We start from the raw sequence: 21,044 nt of genomic DNA, 5'->3' as shown, positions 1-21,044 counted from the left end.
CACTGTGCTGTTAGGTTGGGTACAAGTAAAGGCACGTCAGCAAAGTTTTGGATGCTGGAGGCTGGCCAGGACTGCTTTGGAGTCCAGGAGCTGTCAAGTCCGGAATTGCTGCAGGATTAGGGAGAGGCAACGAGCGCAAAACACAGTCACGTCTCAAGAACAAACATACATTTCAAAGCAGCTGCATACGTACATGACACAGTCGTAGAAGTTTTCTCGAGCTGCAATATGCAGTGGGGTGTCTCCATGCATATTCACCGCGTGTAGATCACACCTGGCGTTAAGAAGTACTTCAGCGATGTCGGAGGAGCCAGCGAAGGCCGCCCAGTGTAAACAGATGTTTTCCTCCTATCCAGGGAAGGGGCAATACATGCACATAGGGCAAAGGTCAGACTCAGGCAGACAGAAAGGAGAAGAGTTGTTTGAAGGAGTTTATATAAATTCATAACATATAGGTGCAGAATTAGCCCATTTGGCCCATCGAACCTGTTCCGCCATTCGATCATGGCTGATCTCATCCGGCCTTAACTCCTCCGTCCTGCCCGTTCCCAACCCTTCAACTCATTACTAATTAAAAATCGGTCTCACTCCTCCTAAAATTTACTCACTGTCCCAGCATCCACCGCACTCTGAGTAGTGAATTCCAGATTCACAACCCTTAGGGAATTTTAAATTTGCTACCTCTTATCCTGAGAAAGTGACCTCTCACCTATTTAAAAAAAAAATTAGTGTACCCAATTAATTTTTTTCCAATTAAGGGGCAATTTAGTGTGGCCAATCCACCTACCCTGCACATCTTTGGGTTGTGGGGGTGAAACCCATGCAAACACGGGGAGAATATGCAAACTCCACACGGACAGGGACCTAGAGTCGGGATCGAACCTGGGACCTCGGCGCCGTGAGGCTGCAGGGCTAACCCACTGCGCCACCGTGCTGCCCTTGACCTCTCATTCTAGAATGTCCCACAAGAGGAAGCATCCACTCCACATCTACTTAATCCATACCTTTTTTCATCTTGTGCACTCAAGTTGATCTCTCCTCCTTCTTACAAACTCGAGAGTATAGGCCTAAACTGTTCAATCTCTTCATATGACAAAGAGAGAAAGACGGGCGGGATTCACCGTCAGCCGACTCCGAAATCGCAAAACACGATTGGGCGGAGAATAGCCTCCGAAGCCAAAATCGCGGTATGCTCCGAAGCCAAAATCGCGGTACGCTCCGAAGCCAAAATCGCAGTAGGCTTCAGTTTGACACCAAATCGAGATCCTCTGGCACCCCGAAAATGACGTAAATGTGTCGCCCGCCACGCGCCGTTAAAGCACCATTGGCATATTTATTCTACGGGGCCTCCGCGATTCACCGCCACCGATGGAATCAACGGAGTGAATCTCCTCACAGATTAGCCGTGGGTTACAGAGAAACTTCACCACACAAACACCTACTGTAGAAGGGGAGAGGCAGAGTCCCAACTTTTCAAAAATTATATTGCAGATAGATGTGGTTTCATGAAACATACTTTGAAGTCATTAACTAAAACAGTGTTCACACGAAAAGGCGTTAAATAAGGACATCTCGGAGCTTTCGCACCACACGGGTACACCGTGCGTGCTCTACTTACATATATTTGGTCAGCAGTTGAGTGTAGAGATGTGTTGCCTGATGTACACTGCTGACACTCTCAGACAGAGAGGGGGATCCAGGACAGGGTTATGGATTGTACCTTTTAACCGATATCGAATTCCTCCGATTCAGGAGATGTCTCCCCACTGCCATCAGTGCAGCTGAGTTCAGAGACTTGTGTGTGTTTGTGCACTGGTGTTGGCGGGGGAGGGGGGAAGAGAGAACAACAGGCTGCAGACTGACTGCTGCGCAAGCCCTGGGAGATGGGGCGGAATGCCAACTTTATACCCACCCTAACGCACTCACTGTGGACCTCAAGGCGGAGTAAGGTCAGAGCTACCTGTAAAGCCACATCGCACTTGATTCCCTCTGCTTCGCTGACAGGAAGATTCAAGTGAAACCGAGCTCACAAACTACCCAAAATCGGGCATAAAAGTCCAAAAACCAGGGACTCTAAAAGGAGCTACCTAACGTGCACCCTCCGCCTACATGCCGCCACCGGAAGTCCCCAACAGCTTTCTTTCTCTGGACCCTCTTTGTAACCCGCAAGACCAGGTGAATCTGCTCCAGGTAGCAACGTGCATCCTCTGGCCTGTTTTCTATAGCAATGCCTTGCAGCCCACTGGACCAGAGGCCAGAATCAGAAAGGAGAGCGTTGTCGGATGTTGTTACCCACCCTTCACTTGACCTCAACTATTATCAGTGTTGTGGCTTTATTTTGATGACTCGGTCCATGGCCTCACAAGGCTCTGGAATGCTCTTAGAGCAATTTACCCCTATCGCTGGCCCAAGAAGACCCAGCTAGTCCAGTACATAAAAGGGGAGGAATGGGGTCCCCTCATGCTTCTAACGGGGTAATTGAGAGAAGTTGGGGACGATCATTCCTCTTTGGAAAACAGGGTGAAGATTGGGAAGAGTAATCCGTGGCTCTGCCTTGCATAGAGACAATGGCTTGAACCTTGTCCATTCTTGGCCTCTGGTCCAGTGGGCTGCAAGGCATTGCTATAGAAAACAGGCCAGAGGATGCACCTTGCTACTTGGAGCAGATTCACCTGGTCTTAGAGTTACAAAGACGGTCCAGAGAAAGAAAGCTGTTGGGGACTTCTGGTGGTGGCATGTAGGCGGAGGGTGCACTTTAGGTAGCTCCTGTTAGAGTCTCTGGATTTTGGACTTTTTTGCCCTATTTCGGGGGTAGTTTGTGAATGACGGTGTGGGAAGTCAGTAGGAAGACGTGAAATGGCGAAGGCCAAGAAGAAGGGTGTTGGAAAGAGGGCAAGGGTAAGTCTGCCGTCGAGCAAGGCTGCAAGTCCTGGAGGAAGAAAGATGGCGAAGGCTGGGTTGACGGGTGGGGCTGCTGCCCTCGCGGTGGAGACTCTGAGCGAGGACATGTCGATGGAGTTTGAAACGCTGTTGCCAAGCATAGAGGTGCTTCGGAGGGAGATGGCGATTGCGATGAAAGAGTGGGTGGAGGAGGCGAGTGCCCCGGTAAATGCAGTAGTGACAAAGACATCGGTCGAGGTGCGGGAGCAAGGAGAGAGAGGTTGAAGGGGGTGGAGGAGGAGGCAGTGTCGCAACATAGCGACAAGTTCACTTCGTTGGGTGAGGCGCCTCGGAGGGTGGCGGAGGCCAACAAAGGTGGAGGGCCTGGAGAACAGGTCAAGGAGCAAAATCTGCAAATCGTGGGCTTGTCTGAGGGGGTGGAGGGCCCAAAGCCAACACAGTACTTCGCAAAGAAATTTGTGGAGTTTATGGGGGAGGGGGAAGTACCCTCCCGCTACGAGTTGGACAGGGCACATCGATCACTCAGGCCGAAGCATAAAGCAAATGAGCCACCAAGGGCGGTTATAATCTGCTTTCAAGTTCCACGTGAAGGGGAAGGCCTTGAGCCGGGTGAAGCACAGACGAGAGGTGAAGTGGGAAGACACTGGTACACAAATATATCAAGACCTGTCATCGGAGCTGGAGAGAAGGCGGGCAGCCTTTGGACATGTGAAGGAGGCATTGTATAGCAGCGGAGTGAGATTTGGAGTGGCCTGCCCTGCAAAGTTTTCTTTTTTAAATTTAGAGTACCCAATTAATTTTTTCCAATTAAGGGGCAATTTAGCGTGGCCAATCCACCTACCTGCACATCTTTGGGTTGTGGGGGCGAAACCCACGCAGACACGGGGAGAAGGTGCAAACTCCACACGGACAGTGACCCAGAGCTGGGATCGAACCTGGGACCGTGGTGCTGTGAGACTGCAGTGCTAACCGCTGCGCCACTGTGCTGCCCTCTCCCCTGCAAAGTTGAGAGTGACTCACAACTCGAGGGATTTTTATTTCGACACGGTGAAGGCAGCGGAGACTGAAGGACAGGGCAGCACAGTGGCGCAGTGGTTAACACTGGGACTGCGGCGCTGAGGTCCCAGGTTTGAATCCCAGTTCTGGGTCACTGTCCGTGAGGAGTTTGCACATTCTCCCCGTGTCTGCGTGGGCTTCACCCCCACAACCCAATGATGTGCAGGTTAGGTGGATTGGCCACGCTGAATTGCCCCTTAATTGGAAAAAAATAATAATTGGGTACTCGAAATTTATTTTTTAAAAAGACAGAAGGACTGAGGTGAGAGTTGGGACTTGGACTTGGTTGGTGCAGATGGTGTTTTCTCTTATGGAGCGTTTTCTTTCTGATTGGGATTTTGATTTCTGTCTCTTGAATGGGGGGAGATGTTTGTTTACATTAGTCTTGGGTTTTGAGTTTTTGTCTTTTTTCTGCAGGCCCGGTTTGTATTGTTCTTTATTATGTGGGAGGTGGGGGTTTGTTGGGGTATGTGGGGCCGGGTTACTGAGGATGGTGTGGGGTGGGCTGGGGGGGGGGGGGGGGGGGGGGGGGGGGGCTGGCAGGGGTCAATGAACCCTCAAGCGAAGGTTGGCTAGTGAACGGGAGTGTGGTGGGGCGAGGGACCGTGGTCATTGGAGCTGGGTGAACAGGTTTCGGTGGGCCTGGGAGGTGTGAAAGATGGAGGAGGGCATTAATACTGGGAGAGGTTTTGCAAAATGAAGTGAAGTGAGGGGGGATTCTGGGAGGGGGGGGGAACGATAACGCCAGAGGGACGGGGCCTGGGGGTTATGCTGATGACAGATAGGAGGGGCGGCGGTGAGAGATCTCAGGCCAGAATAGTGAAGGGGTTAGGGGTACCAGTGAAGAGGTCGAGAATTTTCACGCACTTGTTAAAAGATGATGTGGTGGTGCTGCATGAGATACATCTGAGGGTGAAGGACCAGCTGAGGCGGAGGAAGGGTTGGGTGAGTCAGGTGTTTCATTCGGGGTTCGATAGTAGGGCTCGGAGGATAGCGGTTTTGGTGAGCAAGAGGGTGAGATTTCAGATGGAGTAGGTGGTGGCTGACCAGGAGGGCAGGGATGTGGTCATACCGGGTGCGTTGGAGGGAGGTGGGTGGCGCTGGCGAACGCATATGGTCCAATTGGGACGATGCGGGTTTGTGAAGGAGTTGCTGGGCACCATCCCGGATCTGGATACCCATGAGCTGATAGTAGGGGGGTGGGGAACTGGAACATAGTGTTGGAACAGAAGGTGGACAGGTCCCAGCGGCGCTCGCTGACCCTGTCGGGGAGGGCAAAGCTGGGCTCATGAGGGAGATGGGAGAGTGGAACCGTGGAGGTTTTTACACCCAAGGGATGGAGAGTATTTGTTTTTCTCCCGGCGCACAAGGTGTATTCGGGATGACTTTTTAGTGGTGGGAAAGGCGCTTATGGCTGGCGTCAAGAGGCCGGACTACTCCGCAATTGTGATCTCGGATCACACTCTGCACTGGATGGTTTTGGAGAAGAAAGCGGCCCAGAGACTGGGGCGCGGGGGGAGAATGGATGGGAGGTTATTGGCGGACCAGAGCCGGTGTTTGAGGAGTATGTGGGGCTTAGTTGCACAGGGGAGGTCAAGCAGGGCCCGATGGGTCTCCCGTGAATTTTATAAAGGCTTTAAGGACAAGCTGGTGCCGTTGATAGTGGGAATGTTTGAGGACGTGATGGGTAGGGGTGTCATACTGCAAACAATGGGGCAGGCTTCCATCTCACTGTTGTTAAAGAAGGACAAGGATCCGGTGGAGTGTGGGTCGTATCGGCCCGTATCTCTGCTGAATGTAGATGCCAAGATATAGGCAAAGCTTTGGCATTAAGGTTAGAAGGGTGTCTCCCAAAGGTGATTAGGGAGGACCAGATAGGGTTCGTGAGGAGGTTGCTGAACATGGTGCTTTCTCCGGCAGAGGAGGGGGAATGGAGGTGGTGGCGGCTTTAGATGTGGAGAAGACGTTCGATCGGGTGAAGGAGTTATTTGATGGTAGCCATGATATGGAGAGATGCCGGTGTTGGACTGGGGTGGGCACAGTAAGAAGTCTGAAAACACCAAGTTAAAGTCCAACAGGTTTGTTTCGAATCACTAGCTTTTGGAGCACAGCTCCTTCCTCAGGTGATGAAGGAGCTGTGCTCCGGAAGCTAGTGATTCGAAACACGCCTGATGGACTTTAAACTGGTGTTGCAAGACTTTTTATTTGATAGTGGTATTGGAGAAATTTGGGATTGGGTCGAAGTTGTGGTGTGGCTGCAACTTCATGGCGAGCATGCATACGCACAGTATGAAGTCAGGGTATTTTGCACTGCACCGAGGGATGAGGCAGGGATGCCCCATGTCCTCCCGTTTGTTTGCAGTAGCTATACAGCCCTGGCTATTGCGCAGAGGAGGTCGGGATTGTGGAAGGGGATAATGGGGCAGGAAGTGGGGGTGGAACATGGGGTGTTCTTATATACAGATGATTTCTTGCTGTAGATTTCACAGCCGAGCCCTTTGGTGGGGAGTATAATGGGGCTGCCCCAGAGATTAGGGACATTTTCAGGGTACAAAACTGAATTCAGGACAAAGTGAATATTTTGTAATGTCCTCTCTGGGAGTGGGGGAGAGCTTCCATCCTGTCTGGCGGCGTCTCATTTTAGGTATTTGGGGATGCGGGTGGTCTGGGATTGGGCAGGGCTTCAGAAGTTTAACTTCATTAGTTTGGTGGGGAGGGTGAAGACTGATTTGCTGAGGTAGGATAATCTCCCTGTCGGTGGCGGGCTGGGTGGAGGCTGTGCAGCGAATGTTTTTGCCACAATTCCTCTTTTTGTTTCAATGCCTGCCGGCCTTTTTGAGCAAGGCATTTGTTCAGGGTGGCGGACAGGCTGATCTCCTTGCTTGTTTGGGTGGGGAAGGTGGCCAGGATTAGGAGGGTGATACTGCAGAGGGGGCGGCAGGCGGGGGAAGGGGGGGTGGCTAGTCCTCCCGAATTTGTTGTATTATTATTATTGGGCAGCAAATGCAGAGAAGGTGCAGGGCTGGGGCTGGGAGAGGGGGGCTTTGAGTGTGAGGATGGGGGCGGGATCTTGCGGGGGGGGTGGGGGGGGGTTGCGGATGTTGACAACGGCGCTGCTCCCGATGGCCTCAAAGTAGTCCGGTGGTGGTGGCCATGTTGAAGATTTAGACAGCATATTAGGTTGGGGGCTGGGTCATAGGAATGCCGATTAGGGGGAATCATGGATTCATGCCGGGGAGAATAGATAAAGGTTGCAGGGATTGGAAGAGCAGGGGATTAAGGAGATGAATGAGGTTCCTGGGAGGTCGATTTACGAGTTTGGAGGAGTTAGGTGAGAAGTTTAAGCTGGCACGGGTGAACATTTAAGGTACGTGCAGGTACAGGACTTTTCCAGGAAGGTGTTTCCAATCTTCCCGACAGTGCCTGCCTCCTTTTGCTTGAGGCAGTGCTGACAGTGGGGGGGCCATCCCGGCGATTTACTGAAGGATTCTGGAGGAGGACGGGGTGTCCTTGGAGGGGTTATGGCGAAGTGGGAAGAAGAGATGGGGCTAGTGCTGGAGGAGGGTCTGCGATGTGAGGTGTTGCGGATGGTAAACGCCTTGACTTTGCGCACAAGGCTGGGCTGATACAGCTGAAGGTACAGGGCACACCTTATAAAATCTCAGATGAGCCGGCTGTTCGAAGGGGTGGAGGATGTCTGTGAGCGATGTGGGAGGGGCCCTGTGAACCATGGCCCTGCCCAAAGCTGTAAAGGTTTCGGAGTCCGGTGTTCAATATCATTTTGGGGGTTTTACATGTAGACGTAAAGCCTCGAGGAGCCATATCTGGGGTGTTGGAACAGCCGGAGCTGCAGGCAGATGCGGGGGCAGATGTTTTCTCCTTCGCCTCGCTGACTGCTCTTAGGCGTGTCTTGTTGGGGTGGAGGTCAGCTTCTCCACACTGTGCCTCAGTGTGGGAGGGGTCCTACTGGAGTTTCTGACCCTGGAAAAGATGATGTTTGTTCTGAGGGGGTGGGTGGGGAGGGGGGGGGGGGAGCGATGGGTGCTACAATGGTTGGGGTTTGTTCATCATGCATTTTGGGGAGTTGGTTACCATTGACCGTTGAGGGAGAGGGGAGGGATTTGGGGGAGCTGGGGGATTTTGCGGGGATGTTTTGTATTGTAAAATTGTTGAAAATTTGCTGAACAAAAATACTTTCAAAAAAGAGAAAGAAAGCTGGTGGTTCTGATAACGATTCATGAGAACGAGGTGCGGAGGTATATTGACGTTGAACACCCCCTGGCAGAAACCCCTCACTCCCTTAAGATATCAAGCACTCGAGAGGTTTACTCACATTGTCCTTCAAGGTGACATTGGCCCCTCGACCCAGGAGTAGTTTAATAATTTCAATGTGTTTGTGTTCTGCTGCCCAAATAATTGGAGTCCAACCACCGCTGTCCTGCACAGAGCGACACAAGATAAAACCACAAAGTAACCAGAGTTAGAAACCCAAACCACGTGAAGGGGGATTGGACTGAAATACAGAACTTTCAAATCTGCAGAGGTGTAAGTTCCTGGGTGTACAAGTGAGACAAAATTATACTTAACAAGCAAGTTGGGCAAATTTATCACCAATTCTCTCCTATATTAAGTAAAGCATTGGGCTCAATCAAACCACAAACTCTCTCCTATATTAACTATAGAAGAGGGATGATTTTTACACTCAATCACTTTTCGAGGCAAATCAGATAATAATAATCGCTTATTGTCACAAGTAGGCTTCAATGAAGTTACTGTGAAAAGTCCCTAGTCGCCACATTCGGAATTCGGTACGGGAATTGAACCCGCGCTGCTGGCATTGTTCTACATTGCAAGCCAGCTATTTAGCCCACTGTGCTAAATCAGCCTCTACGATGAACTCATCAGCAGGAGCCCATATTCTATCCCCTTCCCAAGCAACAGCGTTTCATTCTTCCCTTAAAAATTAATGGCAAAGGAGCCTAACGCTACCCTCCTCTCCTCTGAATGCATTCAGCAGGGGCCATTAGTTGCTCAACAACATGCATTGATCCAAGTCAACAGGGCTAACTAGGGACAGGTCCGATTGAGAACTGAGCCGATTCTGGTCACACTCGATGTGTCTGCGTGCATGCACATGTCACTGGGGACTCTGGCTCGTTTACCAAGCCGGTTCCCTTTGATCTCACATTTACAGAAAAATAACTGCTAATCAACACATTTCAACCCATCTGCTTTAGTGAATGCTGAGATCTTGAAAACAGTTGTGCTACATCTCGAAAATTAATTTTGTGCATTCTTTCATGGGACATGGTGCCAATGGCTGGGTCAACATTTGCTGCCCATCTCGAAGTGCACTTGAGAAGGAGGTGGGCAGCCCCCTTCTTGACCGCAGCGGTCCATGTGGTGCATGGACCACATTGGCCCCTCCCCCCAGGGAGGGAGTTCCAGGCTTTTGTCCAAGTGACAGTGAAGGAATGTGGATGTAAATCCAAGTCAGGATCATGTGTGGCTTGGAGGGGAACTTGACGATGGTGGCGTTCCCTTGCATCTACTGCTGGCATTGTCCTTCCAGGTGGTAGAGGTTGCGGGAGGTGCTGCTTGAGCTCAAAACGTGTTGCATTTGACTAAAACATGCAGCCCCTTTGTCGGGAGATATTGGCTCACCTGCGTGTTTAAGTCCACTTGTCCAGTAGCTAGCAGGAATTGCACCATTTGGACACTCCCATTCTTAGCAGCATGATGCAAACATGAGGAAGCATCTAATTCCTGAGAGACAAACAAGAGAAGAACTCACTTCAGGGATGTTCCAACGTGTTTTACAGATATCAAAATATCTGCAGGGTGTGGCCATTGTTGCTGCTGTGCTGGCAAAATACAAGCAGACCAGCGGACATGGCTAATCTCACCCACGGGTCAATCTGCCACGCTACAGGGCAAACTGCACTTTGAAGGCTCTGCTCAATGATCGCAAGCGCCAACTTGAACGAGGCGCGAGGCTTTCCCGAGGCCGTTCGCCCAACCAGTTCCAGCGATTTGGTTGAAACGGCCTGGATTTCTTTAGCTCAGCGTGTGATCTCCAGACACTTGGTTTGCGATTCAGAGATCGACTGGAACATTACTTCCAGCTCTGGCCTCCAGGAAAGAAGTGGAGGCTTTTACAGAGGGTGCAGGAAAGACACACGAGGATTGTTCCAGAGATGAGGGACTTCAGTTCTTTTTACGTGGATAGAATGGCGAAGCTGGAACTGTTCTCCATGGAAAAGAGAAGATTGAGAGGAAATTTGATAGAAGATGTTCAAAATCATGAGGGGCATGGAAAGAGTGGTTGGGGGAAAATCATTCTCACAGGTGGAAGGATCGAGAACCAAAGCAATTGAAGGTAATTGGCAAAAGAACCATAGATGACATGGGAAATTTGTTACCAAAAGCGAAAATGCTGCAAAATCTCAGCAGGTCTGGCAGTGTCTGTGGGGAGAGAAAAGAGCTAACGGAAATGTGTTTCCTAACCCAGCCAGTGGTTAAGGATCTGGAGCGCACTGCCTGTGAACGTGGTGGAGGCTGGCCCAATACAGGCACAACAGAGGGAATTGAATAAGCAATTGAAGGGGAAAATATTTGCAGGGCTACGAAAAGTGGCACTGGATGAAACTGCACATGATGGGCTGAATGGCCTCCGTCTGTGGAATAAGCTGGCTATGATCCAGTTCTGTTCCTGACAGCTACAATGGGATGGTTATCATCAATGCACAAGCCTTAACCCCGGAGATACTTATGACAACTGCTATCACTTAAAACACTGTTGCTCATCCAAAGGCTTCGCAACAAGTGGATTAACAAATGAGAAGGGAAATTGTGGGAATGTGGGAGTTACAGCACACGGCTGTTAGGCCGAATGGCCACAGGCTGAACACTGAGTTTTGTGGGAGGTGGAATGAAGCCCTAACCTGATGTCAAGTCGACCAAACCTTTCAATCCAACTTGGTCTATTTATTTCAATTCTTTGACGGGATGTGGGCGCCAGAGGCAAGGGCAACTATTGCCCAATCCTAATTACTCTCAAGAAGGTAATGGTGAGTCGCTTTCTTGAACCGCTGCAGTTAATGTATCTGGCTTGGAGGGGAACTTGCACTGAAACAAATGAATACAGAAACTGCTTGAAAATTTCTCCTCTTCCTCCAACCCTTGGCTTAGTGGACAGTCACCTTATGGAAGACGCACCAGTTCCCTCATATATCCTCCCACCACTCCCCTTGGTGCGTAGTCACCTTGTGGAAGACACATGCCCCATGCTTAGACAGCAATGTGACAATGTCATAATTGTTGTTCATGATGGCTTCCATCAGCGGCGTCCTCTGGAGCTTGTCGCACACGTCAACTGTTGCACCAGCCTGACAGAAAAGAGAAGCCAACGTTACATATCTGCACTTAAAAAATATTAATTTTGTCTTGCAGAAAACGCCAAATCATGTACCAACATACTGAACCCTTAAATAAGACCTGTGGTCTTAAAAATGGACATACAAACCAAAGATAAGCGAGGATGTAAATTGTGTTACTCGCTATATTTCTGGTGGGTGATACTAAGAGAGAGACAACGGAATTGCACCGTTTCCAGTTAAGGACTCATCAAAAGCACAAAAGCAATACTAAAACTACTTGCCATCTCTTATGGAGTTAACAGGAGCCGATTAACATCTCGGCAGGAATGATATTGTGTGAGCAATGCCCCAGGCCGGTTTGTGGATTTGTGCCTTCCAGCAATTAACAAAGACTGGATTAAAAACCAACTGCATAGCTTGATTAATGTCAGCCAGTGCTAGGTGTGTCAACACCAGAGGAAAGGCAGCAGGAGACCCCTGCAAAGTTTTCCGGCTACTCTCTCCTATTGCTGAAGCAGGTCAACAAAAACACAGCTGAAAAGGGAACAGGGCGGCTTCTCAATCAAACTGCAGAATGCTGGAATCTCGAAACCGACTATACACTGAAGTCTGAACTAGTGGAATCACAAATCACAGCACCCGCAGCATTCCACGATCGCCTCTTCCCAGACCAATCAAAAACTGGTTGGAAAACGTAGGAAAGGGAAGCAGAGGAGAAAATGGACGGGTAGAGCTGACGCTGTATGGAATATCTAAGGACAGCATGGGACAGACAGAGGTGGAGATCCACGGCATTTAATTTCTGGGAAAAAGATGACTCGAACAAATGCACAAATCCGTAAAGATATCCATTTGAAGGGAACGCAAGAGGACTGAGATGAGGAGGTTTGTGAGTTGTTAGATTTCTCCAATCCAGTGGGTTGTGGATGCTCCATCACTGAATAGTCTTATGGCTGGAGTACAGATCTTTGGTCTCTCAGAGAATAACAGGATATTCATGCCAGCCATGACCTCAATGAATGGCTGAGCAGCCTCGAGGGATTCTCTGGTCTACTCCTCCTCCTGTTGCATTCTTCGGTACACATGTATTCGCCTGAATCCAACTGTACATTTAAATTTGCTTGTTTCAAATTAAAATCAGCTAAGCCGTGTGCACTTCAAGCAGCAGCAGGAAACCCATTGAAAGGCATGAGAACATTGCATATACAAGGTCTAATACGGGTGGGAAATAGGCAGTGAATAGCAGAACCCTTAAGAGTATTGACAGGTGGGCAGCAGGATGGCGCAAGTGGTTAGCACGGTTGCCTCGCGGCACCGAGGTCCCAGGATCGATCCCGGCTCTGGGTCACTGTCTTGTATGGAGTTTGCACGTTCTCCCAGTGTTTGTGTGGTTTTCACCCCCGCAACCCAAAAGATGTGCAGGATAGGTGGATTGGCCACGCTAAATTGCCCCTTAATTGGAAAAAATGAATTGGAAACTCTAAATTTATAAAAAAGGAGAGTATTGACAGGTACAGAGATCTGGGTGTACAGGTCCACAGGTCACTGAAGGTGAGAACGCAGGTGGAGAAGGTAGTCAAGAAGGCACACGGCATGCTTGCCTTCATTGGCTGGGGCATAGAGTATAAAAATTGGCAGGTCATGTTGCAGCTGTATAGAACCTTAGTTAGGCCACTCTTGGAATATGGTGTTCAATTCTGGTCGCCACACTACCAGAGAGATGTGATGGCTTTGGGGAGGGTACAGAAGAGGTTTACCAGGGTGTTGCCTGGTATGAAGGGTATTTGTTGTGAGGAGAGGTTGGATAAACTCGATTTGTTGTCACTTGAATGACGCAGGTTGAGGGGCGACCTGATAGAAGTCTTCAAAATGATGAAGAGCATAGGCAGAGTGGACAGTCAGAAGCTTTTTCCTTCGGTGGAAAAGTCAATTACTAGGGGACATAGGTTTAAGATGTGAGTGGCAAAGTTCAGAGGAGATATTCGAGGGAAGGTTTTTTTTTTTATACAGAGGGTAGTGGGTGCCTGGAACTCTACCGGAGGTGGTGGTGGTGGATGCAGGTACGATAGTGACATTTAAGCGGCATCTTGACAAATACATGAATAGGATGGAAATAGAGGGTTACCGACCCCGGAAGTGTTGAAGGTGTTAACTTAGATGAACAACTTGGTCGACGCAGACTTAGGACGGTCGAAGGGTCTGTTCCTGTGCTGTATTTTACTTTGTTCTTTTTGTGACGTGAGCAGCCCAGGTTATAATTGAATCTAAGGGCTGGGGACAGGAAGGACAACACTCTCAAAGCTCAGCTCCATCAAAATTCCTGACCTGCTGCCCTCACCTGTCAAACACAATCCAGTTGTGACTCTTACCTGCAGCAGGATGTGGCAGATCTCCAGGTAGCCTTTCTGGGCAGCTGCGTGGAGAGGCATGCGGCGGCTCTGCTGGTCAGTCTGGAAGTTAGGATCGTGCTCATCAACTGGGAGGAGATAAAACACAAAAGCGGGGAGAGGTTGAAGCCGGCCAGGTGCAACAGCGAGCCCGCGATTCACCACCAGGTAAGATTTTATTCTTTCCCCATTTCGATCGAGCTGCAAAGCTGCTCTGTAGAATACCCAGGGTATAAAAGAAACACTGCCGTGGGATCTTTCAGTGCTTAAGAACATGTAGTACTTAGAACATACAGTGCAGAAGGAGGCCATTCAGCCCATCGGGTCTGCACCGACCCTATCGCCGTAACCCAATAACCCCTCCTAACCGTTTTGGTCACTAAGGGCAATTTAGCATATACAATCCACCTAAACTACACATCTTTGGACTGTGGGAGGAAACTGGAGCACCCAGAGGAAACCCACGCAGACACGGGGAGAACGTGCAGACTCCGCACAGACAGTGACCCAGCGGGGAATCGAACCTGAGATGCCGGCGCAGTGAAGCTTGCCGGCTTGTGCTGCCTGGATTAGTTGCCAGGATTTCCACCACTGGCACCACTCCTCCCTCAATCTCCATCGTTGCAGGCGTCAGTTATGCAGGCCAAGCCTCACGTATCCCAGGGACTCAAACCTGACAGGCAAGACAGAGGAACGTTTCATCCGCTCAACCAGGTTATATTTCAACTCGAGGGGCAGCACGGTGGCGCAGTGGTTTGGCACTGCTGCCTCACTGCGCCAAGATCCCAGGCTCGATCCCGGCTCTGGGTCACTGTCCGTGCGGAGTTTGCACATTCTCCCTGTGTTTGCGTGGGTTTCGCCCACACAACCCAAAGATGTGCAACTTAGGTGGATTAATCCCTAAATTGCCCCTTAATTGGAAAAAATGAATTGGGTACTCAAATTTTAAAAATATATTTGAACTCGAGGGCTCTCGGCTGAAAAGGACAACTGAAAAGGTGAAAGGTAATGAAACCAGACTCAGCAGTCATGTATGGTTCGGGCTGTCAGAGCAGCAGCTGCACCTGGTTCCCGATCATCGACTCCCTAACCTGCGCCCTCAGAAACCCCCCCGCCATTTTACTGCTGCACAGATTGACACACCTCCCAGCCACAATGTAAATTCTGCCACAAGAGGTTATTTCTCACTGCGGCCAAACCGTGTTCAGGTGAGATACTCCCGCTGCTTTGTGCCGATGTCCTCCTTCAGGCAAAGACCTGCCCCAAAACCATGAAAGGACAGAACAAATAAAGAGAAATTGTTTCCAGTGGCAGGATGGCTGGTAACCAGTGGGACACAGACTGAAGGCAATTCGCAACAGGACTGGAGGAGAGATGAGGACGACTTTGATTTTTTTTTTTTTAAGTGTAGCGAGTTGTTGTGGTCAGGAATGCGCTGCCTTGACAGGGCAGTAGAAGCAGGTTCAAAGGTCACGATCGAAAGGGAATTAGATATATTAGAGGGAAACATTGAAAATAGCAGGGTTCGGCTCTTTGAGCCTGCTCCATCGTTCAATATGATCATGGCTGATCCTCCAGCTGAACACCATACTCCTGTCCCCTCCCCTTACCCCTTAATCCCTTTAGAGTCCAGAAATCTATCTATTTACTTCTTAAATACATTCGGTGATTTGACCTCCACAGCCTTGTGTGGTAGAGAATCCCACAGGTCCACCACCCACTGAGTAGCCTTGTCTGAACTTTATACATTTCAGTGAGATCCCCTCTCTTTCTTCCAAACCCCTGTGAATTCTGGCCAAGTTGATCCAATCTCTCCTCATGAGTCAATCCAGCCACCTCAAGAATCAGTCTGGTGAACTGAGAGAAAATGTTTGGCGGGCAATGTGAAAAGTTCAGGGGTTCAACGAATTGGCATGAAACGGAGAGAGAGCGAGACGGTGGTGTCGTGGTACTGCCACTGGAGTAGTAATCCACACGCCCAAGCTGATGTGCTGGGGACGAGGTTCAAACCTCACTCTGACAACAGGAGTAATTCAAATTTATTTATTTATTTTAAAAAAAATTTAGAGTACCCAATTACTTTTTTCCAATTAAAGGGCAATTCAGTGCGGCCAATCCCTGCATATCTTTTTGGCTTGTGGGAGTGAGACCCATGGGGACATGGGGAGAATGTGCAAACTCCACACGGACAGTGACCCGGGGCCGGGATCGAACCAGAGTCATCGGCGCCGTGAAGTAGCAGTGCTAGCCACTGTACCACCGTGCCGCCCGCAACTTAAATTTAAATAAATACAATTTATGAAACAAAAATTTGGAATTGAGAGCTAGTCTCAGTAATGGTGACCATGAAGCTATCACTGATTGGCGTAAAACCCATCAGGTTCACTCTTTAGGGGAGTAAATCTGCCATCCTTACCCGGCCTGGCCTACATGTGACTTCCGACCCACAGCAATGTGGTTGACTCTTAAGAGCTTTCAAGGACAATTAGGGACGGGCAAGAAATGCCTTCCCAGCGACACCCAAACCTGATGGATGAATACAAAAAAAGCTTTACCAAGGAGACAGCACAAGCGTGATGGCTGAATGGCCTCCTTTCTGCTGCACGCTTTATGACTCTGTGAAAGCACATCCGCTTTTGACATGTTTAACCACCTGCCGCATCTCAACTTCCCTCACGAAGATTGAGATTGTCGCAACACACATGGCTCGTCTGCAAAGGACAAAGTGCGGGGATGAATAGGTTGGACACACTTACGCAGCATCAGCAGCACTTTCTGCAGATCGCCCTGCTTGGCCCAAAGGTACAGCTGTCGAGGGTGGTATCGTATTTTCTTCCGCCTGCGAGGGGAGAGAGAGGCGTTGAATGATCCAAATAAAACTCAACAGCGCAAAAAAAAATCAACATTGCACAGCAGAAAGTAGCAACTCAATTCCCTCAAAAGTTTGAGATGGGAATTTTCAATCTTCGACAAGATACTTACCCTGTGTCGGAGACTTTGTCCGGCGTGTGAAGTCTGGTCAGTGCAAGCGAGCTGTGGGAAGAGCGGATCAGGTCAGTCTGTCTCTCATAGACCGGCGGGTCAGTCTGTATCTCTCAGGTCAGTTTGCCTCTCACGGCCGGCCGGGGCAGACCGCCTCTCACGGCCGGCCGGGGCAGACCGCCTCTCACGGCCGGCCGGGGCAGACCGCCTCCCACGGCCGGCCGGGGCAGACCGCCTCTCACAGCCGGCCGGGGCAGACCGCCTCTCACGGCCAGATCTGCATCCATCGGAGAAGTCAGAGGGATGACCTGTTCGAGGTCTTTAGTATTGTAAATAAATTCTTTGGAACAGACGTAGAGATGATGGTACTATGTGAAGCCAAAGCTCGGGTCCTTAAATCACATAGAATTCCAATGGAGAATTCAGGAACAATTTCTTTGCACAGAGAGTGGTGAGATTATGGAACTTGATACCACATGGAGTGGTTGAAGTGAATAGTATGGATGCAATTAGGGCAAATATCAACAAATGAGGAATAAGGGACAGAATAGTTTGCTGAAGGTTGAAGGGATGGGGGAAGCTCATGTGGACTATAAAAGACTGACACCGACTAGTTATGTCAAACGACACACTGTTAGGTACAGCACTACCAGTTCAGGTACAGCACTGGCAGGTAGTGAACAACACTGATGTGTGTAGCACAGGCAGATAAAGTTCCGGCAGCTACGATACAGAAATGGGAGGTGTGGCACTGGCAGGTGAAGCACTGGCAGCTCAGGTCAACATAGGAATTTAGGAACATAGGAATTAGGAGCAGAAGTAGGCAATTCGGCCCTTCGAGCCTGCTCCGCCATTGAATTAGATCATGGCTGATCTCTTCCTGGTCTCAAATCCACCTCCCTACCTGTTCCCAGCACATCAGCTTTTCACATTGCCCGTTTTTAAAATCAGAAATTTATCTATTTCCTTCTTGAAACCATTTAATGAATCAGACTCCACCGCACTATGGGGCAGCGAGTTCCACAAATTCACCACCTTCTGTGAGAAGTAGTTCCTCCTCATCTCAGTTATAAATCTACAGCCGCTGAACTTATATCTGTGACATCTCGTTCCAGATTGCCCCTCAAGGGGGAATATTTAGTCTACGTTTACTTTATCAATCCCTTTTAGTATTTTATACCTCAATCAGATTCCCTCTCATTCTTCTGAACGCCAGTGAGTATAAGCCCAAACTGTTTAATCTCTCCTCATCCATCAATCCTTTCATCCCCGCAGTCAACCTGGTGAATGTCCTCTGAACTGCCTCCAATGCCACCACATCCTTCCTCAACTGAGACGACCAAAACTGGACACAATACTCCAGATGTGGTCTCACCAACCTCTATACAATTGCGACAACACTTCTCTACTTTTATACTCCAGTCCTTTTCAAGAATGCTATAATTCCTTTTGACTTTTTTTATTACATTCTGTACCTGTAAACCAACTTTCTGTGATTCATGAACAAAGACACCCAGATCCCTCTGCAAGCATTTTGAATCTGCTTTCCATTTAGATAATAATTTGCCTGACTATTTTTCTAGCCAAAATGGATGACCTCACACTTATCCACATTAAACTCCATCTGCCAAATTTTGGCCCAATCTCCTGGCCTATCTATATCCGTCTGCAAACACTTTATCTCCTCTTCACTGTCTGCTTTCCTACCGATTTAAATATAATTTTCAAATTTTGCTATGTTACTGTCCCTGCCTGTAGGGACAGTTGAGGTCCGAGGACTGACCCCTGTGGCACCCCGTTAGTTACAGTTCGCCAGCCAGAGCAGGAACCACTATCCCGACCTTCTGCTTTCTGTCAGTCAGATAATCCTCAATTTAATCTAGTACTCTAGCTCCAATCCCCTGCGATCTCACCTTCTGAATCAGTCTTTTCTGTGGCACCTTGTCAAACGCCTTCTGGAAGTCTAGATATACCACATCCACAGGTTCCCCATTATCCACCTTGAACTCAAGCAAGTTTGTCAAGTATGACTTACCCTTCATAAAACCATGCCGACAATGGCAAATTGAGCTTTGTCTTTCCAAATGTTCAGTCATCTCCTCCTTAATGATTGATTTCAGCAACGTCCCCACCACAGATGTCAAGCTAATCGGTCCATAGTTTCCTACTTTTTGCCTCTTTCGCTTTTTAAAAAGGGGGATCACAGTAGCTCGTTTCCAATCCACCGGGACCGTTCCAGAATCCAGGGAATTTTTAAATAGCATAACCAATTCATCCTCTATCTCTGTTGCCACCTCCTTTAATATCCGAGGATGCAGTTAATCGGGTCCCGGAGACTTATCTGCTTTTAATTCCATTAGTTTATTCAATACCTTCTCCCTAGTGATAGATAATTCACCAAGTTCATCTGCGTGAAATGCAGTTTTTGGAAATATTTTATTGTCCCCTACCGTGAAGACAGAGGCAAAATAGTGGTTCAGGCCACCCACCACCCACAGACACAGCTCACCTTTCAGAGGGTGTTAATAGCTGCCCAGAGCTCCTGGTGGAACCACTCACCTTTCAGTTTGCTGGAGCACCAGTCCTTTCTCCAGGGCCTCCCTGCCAGGTCCGGGTGGAAGTCCGACAGCCGACAGTGTCTTTCCAGATGGCAGGACGATCGATGGGCCCGAGCTGTCGATGCTGTCCGCTGGGGGCTCCAGGCTCGATTTCTTTGCTTCTCCGTTCCCGCTCATTCTGGCACTTTTAGGGCAAAAAGGGCATTAAAAAAAAAAAAAGCTGCCACGCTAGTCCAGAGCCTGGACTTGACAGGGTTCGGCTCCGATACTGCACATCCATTCATCTTAATATATAGGGACGCAGGAGCAGGAAAGAGCCATGCGAGCCTGTTGCAGCTACTGAAAAGATCATGGCTGATCTGGTTGTCACCGCAACTCCACATAGCCTGTCTACAACCACTCCGCCCCATAACCCTTGAACTCCAATGGTTGTGGGCCCAACATGTTTAACCTTTCTACGCAAGCTGAGCCCTTCATTCCAGGTATCAGTTGAGTGAACCTTCTCTGAACAGCTTCCAACACAATCATATTGTTTTCTTAAATAAGGAGACCAAAACTAGTCCAGATGTGGTCTCACCAAGGAACTGTACAAATTTTCCCAATTCTAATTTCATATTCCAGTCCACTTGTGACAAGCACCAGAAACAGTCTTACTGAAACATTTAAAGCAATTTCAATCATACCGTGTCCATTAATATATCAACAACAACTTACATTTATATAGCATCTTCAACTTTGTTAAATGCCCCAGAGCGCTTCACTGGAATGATATCAAATGCAATTTGACACCAGGCTACACAAGGAGACATTAGGACATGCAACCTGGTCAAAAGGATAAATTAACAGTGGCACTAGACAGTGAGATTGGGAGGGGATAAGGAGACTTACTGAGGAACTTCTGAACCACTGAAGCTGAAAACGTGGCTGACATGGGTGGAGCGATGAAACTCTGGGGTGCGCAAGGTACAAGGCTCGGAGGAAGTTAGAGAGAGATCAGAAAGGACAAGGCGAAGGAGGGATTGGAAAACAAGGGTTCAGAGAATTTTGAAATGAATGCATTCCTGGACCAGAGTAGGTCAGCAAGTAGAATGGGACATGGGGCGAGCATAGACACAGGCAGCAGAGATTTGGACGGCCTCAGTTATGGAGGGTAGACTATGGGGTGGGTGTAGGCCCAGAAGGCACTGTGAATGGGACTTGGTGCAAATTAGTGTGCACGTGGCTTGCTTATTATTCACAGGGTCTCGAGCTCCATATCCAGTAATCCAGTCCTGCTTACCTGGCGTGTGTGGTGTCTGCTCTACCATTCATCATGTGCTCCTGGTTGGGAGGTGCTGGTACCGGCACCATGCTGGATGTGTCTGCTTTGGCCACGGTGATCTCCTGGGCCTCCGAGGCGTCCTCCCCACAGTGTGGGCAGAAGATCATCCCATTGAGCTGGGAAACGCAGCCCTTGTGAAAACGATGAGTGATCCTGAAGTCTGGGTGACACTCCAGGAACGATCCCTGCAAACAATGAAAATAAGCCTCACACGTCATGCAAACGGCACTCACAAATGCTCAGCTCGAGTGCATGGGGAGGTGCATGAAACCTACAACCTAATGGCGCATCGCATAAAAGGTTCTTCACAACCAGAGTGGCGATATAAAATAATTAATGCAGAGTAACAAGACTTCAGATACATAAAGGTGTCACATGCAATGATGACGTTTCTAAAATTGTTATCTTTTGGGACTGTCTGAAGTGGCTCATATGATATATTCTGAATTCTACCAGACAA

General features: G+C 49.1%; 1 protein-coding gene across 3 annotated transcripts in view; it reads right to left on the bottom strand.

The window, feature by feature from the left end:
- The window catches only part of LOC119975701 (histone-lysine N-methyltransferase EHMT2-like), an 87,834-nt gene that overhangs the window by 15,064 nt on the left and 51,726 nt on the right, over window positions 1–21,044 (bottom strand). For all 3 annotated transcript variants that reach the window (XM_038815510.1, XM_038815512.1, XM_038815511.1), the window contains 9 exons: window positions 20,543–20,769; window positions 19,265–19,447; window positions 16,706–16,756; window positions 16,480–16,562; window positions 13,706–13,812; window positions 11,223–11,345; window positions 9,622–9,723; window positions 8,291–8,395; window positions 194–348 (listed from right to left, as the gene is read on the bottom strand). In XM_038815510.1, the coding sequence (XP_038671438.1) occupies window positions 194–348; window positions 8,291–8,395; window positions 9,622–9,723; window positions 11,223–11,345; window positions 13,706–13,812; window positions 16,480–16,562; window positions 16,706–16,756; window positions 19,265–19,447; window positions 20,543–20,769 (1,136 nt within the window). The remainder of the gene's footprint in view (window positions 1–193; window positions 349–8,290; window positions 8,396–9,621; window positions 9,724–11,222; window positions 11,346–13,705; window positions 13,813–16,479; window positions 16,563–16,705; window positions 16,757–19,264; window positions 19,448–20,542; window positions 20,770–21,044) is intronic.

The sequence above is a fragment of the Scyliorhinus canicula genome, chromosome 13 (assembly GCF_902713615.1).
Source record: "Scyliorhinus canicula chromosome 13, sScyCan1.1, whole genome shotgun sequence".
Taxonomy (NCBI): Eukaryota; Metazoa; Chordata; class Chondrichthyes; order Carcharhiniformes; family Scyliorhinidae; genus Scyliorhinus; species Scyliorhinus canicula.
This window is presented reverse-complemented; position numbering and strand designations above follow the sequence as displayed.